The 2,967-nt window shown below is 33.8% G+C and overlaps 1 protein-coding gene across 1 annotated transcript; it reads left to right on the forward strand.

Annotated features, from left to right (window-relative positions):
- The first annotated feature begins 1,711 nt into the window (after window positions 1–1,711).
- Window positions 1,712–2,617, forward strand: LOC135222166 (cuticle protein 10.9-like). Its single transcript, XM_064260325.1, has 3 exons — window positions 1,712–1,800; window positions 1,967–2,146; window positions 2,331–2,617. Exons 1-3 carry the CDS (start codon window positions 1,744–1,746, stop codon window positions 2,424–2,426), a joined length of 333 nt encoding a protein of 110 aa, XP_064116395.1. The 5' UTR covers window positions 1,712–1,743; the 3' UTR covers window positions 2,427–2,617.
- Window positions 2,618–2,967: the final 350 nt, after the last annotated feature.

Here is a 2,967-nt window from a genome sequence, read left to right on the forward strand (position 1 = left end):
AAACGGTACATGAACTAAGAAAAGTGACGAACTCCCAAAGCACCATTCTTTGTAGACGGTGATAGACTAGTAATAATAATAATAATAATAATAATAATAATTCAAAGAAACCTCATAATCACATGAGTTAATAAAATAAAATGGAAAAGTAAATCCACAGTAATATGTCTGATCTGTTATTTAAAATACAAAGCAGAGTAATATGTCTGATCTGTTACTTAAAATACAAAGCAATAGAACTGTCCTGCAATGGTATTTTAAATAACAGATCAGACATATTACTGTGGATTTACTTTTCCAATAATAATAATAATAATAATAATAATAATAATAATAATAATAATAATAATAATAATAATAATAATAATAATAATAATAAAAATAATAATTTCAAGTTTAAACTTGGCGTTTTATAATCAAAACTGTGAATGATATGCCATTAATTATGATCATTTATAGCCCAAGAATAAACGATAAGATATTTAGTACCATTTTACCAATAAAACCGAGAATGATTGCAGTGATAATAATATGAATGAAAATAACGACAATATTTCAAAGGTTAAACTTATCAAAAAGGTAATTCAGTATAATTAAAAAATGGAGAGTAGTGATAATAACAATAATAATATTTTAAAGTCAATTATTAATATTCGAATAATTAAGCACCATTTTACAAACAAAATCGAGATTAATAATAATAATAATAATAATAATAATAATAATAATAATAATAATAATAATAATAATAATAATAATAATAATAATAATAATAATAATAATAGTATACTTAGGAAGCAGACCCTCTCTCAAGCATACTTTATTATAAGTAATGGCTACTTCTGCAGCGTTACGCTTGTAGAGATTTTTCTCTGAGCGTAACGCTGCTGAAGTAGCCATTATTTTTAATATAATAATAATAATAATTTTTTAGATAATATCTATAAGAGGATCTTATTTCAAGAACAAAATCATTAGGATATTAAGTATTATTTTCAAAAAATAAAATAAAAACCGAGAATAACAATAAAAACAATATTTGCCAAAACTGAAAAAAAGAAAGGTAGCACGTGAAGCCTGTACCCTCTCACCTGCCTCCCTTAATTGCCCAGCATTGGAGGAGACGAGACGACCTTGACTGCAAGAGTCATGTCGGATCTGGGATATATAAAGGCCGTCGGTGTCTCGTTCAAGCCACAACTTCTCTCATCACGACAGAAGAAGACGAGAAAAATCAACTCGGCAACAAGATGAAGGTAAGGGATACCTCGGCCTTCGTTGTGTTCATAGCTCCTCTGAATATATAAGAATATAATATGTTAGGAAAGGATGGAAAGTAAGATAGAACAACGATAATATGGACGGAGGTAGAGTAAAATGAATGAAATGGGGTGCAGCTAGGGGCCGAAGGAACATTGCCAAGAACCTTAAGTGATGCCTACAGTGCACCACTGGAAGTGAACTGGCGGCGCTATAAATGCGGTAGTTGAAAGGTCCTGAACATCACAATTTTATATAGAAATGGTTTCAAACGTCAATCAAATTAACAAAAAGAAACACAAAATATATTTGTTAAACCTAATATTGATATAACTTGATAAAGGGATGGAGGGAGTACAAATCTTATTCAATGATTAGCATGTAATTCAAATTACCATAAAATATTTTCGATTATCTGATAAAATACTGGGAGGAGTACCCATCTCAGTGATTTCCTTCCAGGTGGTCATTTTCTTGTCTTTGATGGCTGTGGCGTTCTGTGCCCCTCAGATGCCCAAGAAGGAGGAACCCGTTGAGATGGTGAGTTTGACTTCACAGGATTTTAAAAGGAACCTTTGTAGAATATCTCATTTGTTTTTGTGACCTACAGTTGGTGCTATTTTGTTCAATAAAACTTTTCCTTCTACTCACGGACATTCTTCACTTGTATACAGTCTTGGTTATTCTTGCAATTTCCCTCCCTTAGCAAGTCTTCGAGCCCTACAACTTCAAATACGCCGTCGACGACGACGAAAACACAGTCTATGCTACCCGCCAGGAAGCCCAAGACTCACAGGGAGCCGTCCAGGGACAGGACTCGTGGGTAGCTCCTGACGGAATCCGCTACACTGTCACTTACACTGCCGATGCTATCAATGGATTTCAGGTAGTTTTCAGTTTATCTCTGCTGTGTTTGTTTTGCTCATTCTTTCAGCTTCATTACTTTCAATATAAGAATATCCATGTAATGTTCTCATTCTAATAATGAATGCAGTACTCTGTTTTTTTATTGTTCCAACAATTTAAAACCTCATTTCAGTCTATGACGTTGTTTATCTTTTACATTACAGGCTGTCACCCGCACAGAACAGACAGGCATCGAAGTCAAGATCCCCCTCTACGTTTATGCACCAGCAGAACCAGTCGATGATAAAACAGCTGCCTAAACAGGGAACCGGTCTGGATGGAATCTCAAGTCTCTAGCTAAATCTCACTAGCTGATTCAAGCCTGGAAAACGGTTATCACTTTCCGTTCATTACATTCGTCTCAAAATTTACTTTTCTGAAGCATCTAAATTTCAAGTCCTCCCTTGTGTACTTCGTGTTATGTATTTCAGTTTTACCCTCGTCTTTTGTGACGTCCTTTTCTTTTCAATAAACATTTTGTTCAAAGTTGTGCTTTTGTCTTTATTCCTTATGAACTCAGATAGTGACTAACGTTCGTACCGAATTCTGGTCGGAGAAAAGGCACTTATCAGTTAAAATACTTCTTGGGCACAAGGTCACCCTCTTCAGAGGGAGACAGTTGTTCTCTGCTATATAGCATTAACTTTCTACATTTTAGCGTTTTATGGGCTCCTTTTATTGGATGGGATTCTGTTTTAATAGAAAATATTTCACAGTCATATATCAAAACAGATGAAGCAAATTTCGCTAACTCTTTGAATGGGGTACAACCAGAAGAATCTTCAAAATTTGATGGTTTGA

This window comes from Macrobrachium nipponense, chromosome 3 (assembly GCF_015104395.2).
Source record: "Macrobrachium nipponense isolate FS-2020 chromosome 3, ASM1510439v2, whole genome shotgun sequence".
Classification (NCBI taxonomy): domain Eukaryota; kingdom Metazoa; phylum Arthropoda; class Malacostraca; order Decapoda; family Palaemonidae; genus Macrobrachium; species Macrobrachium nipponense.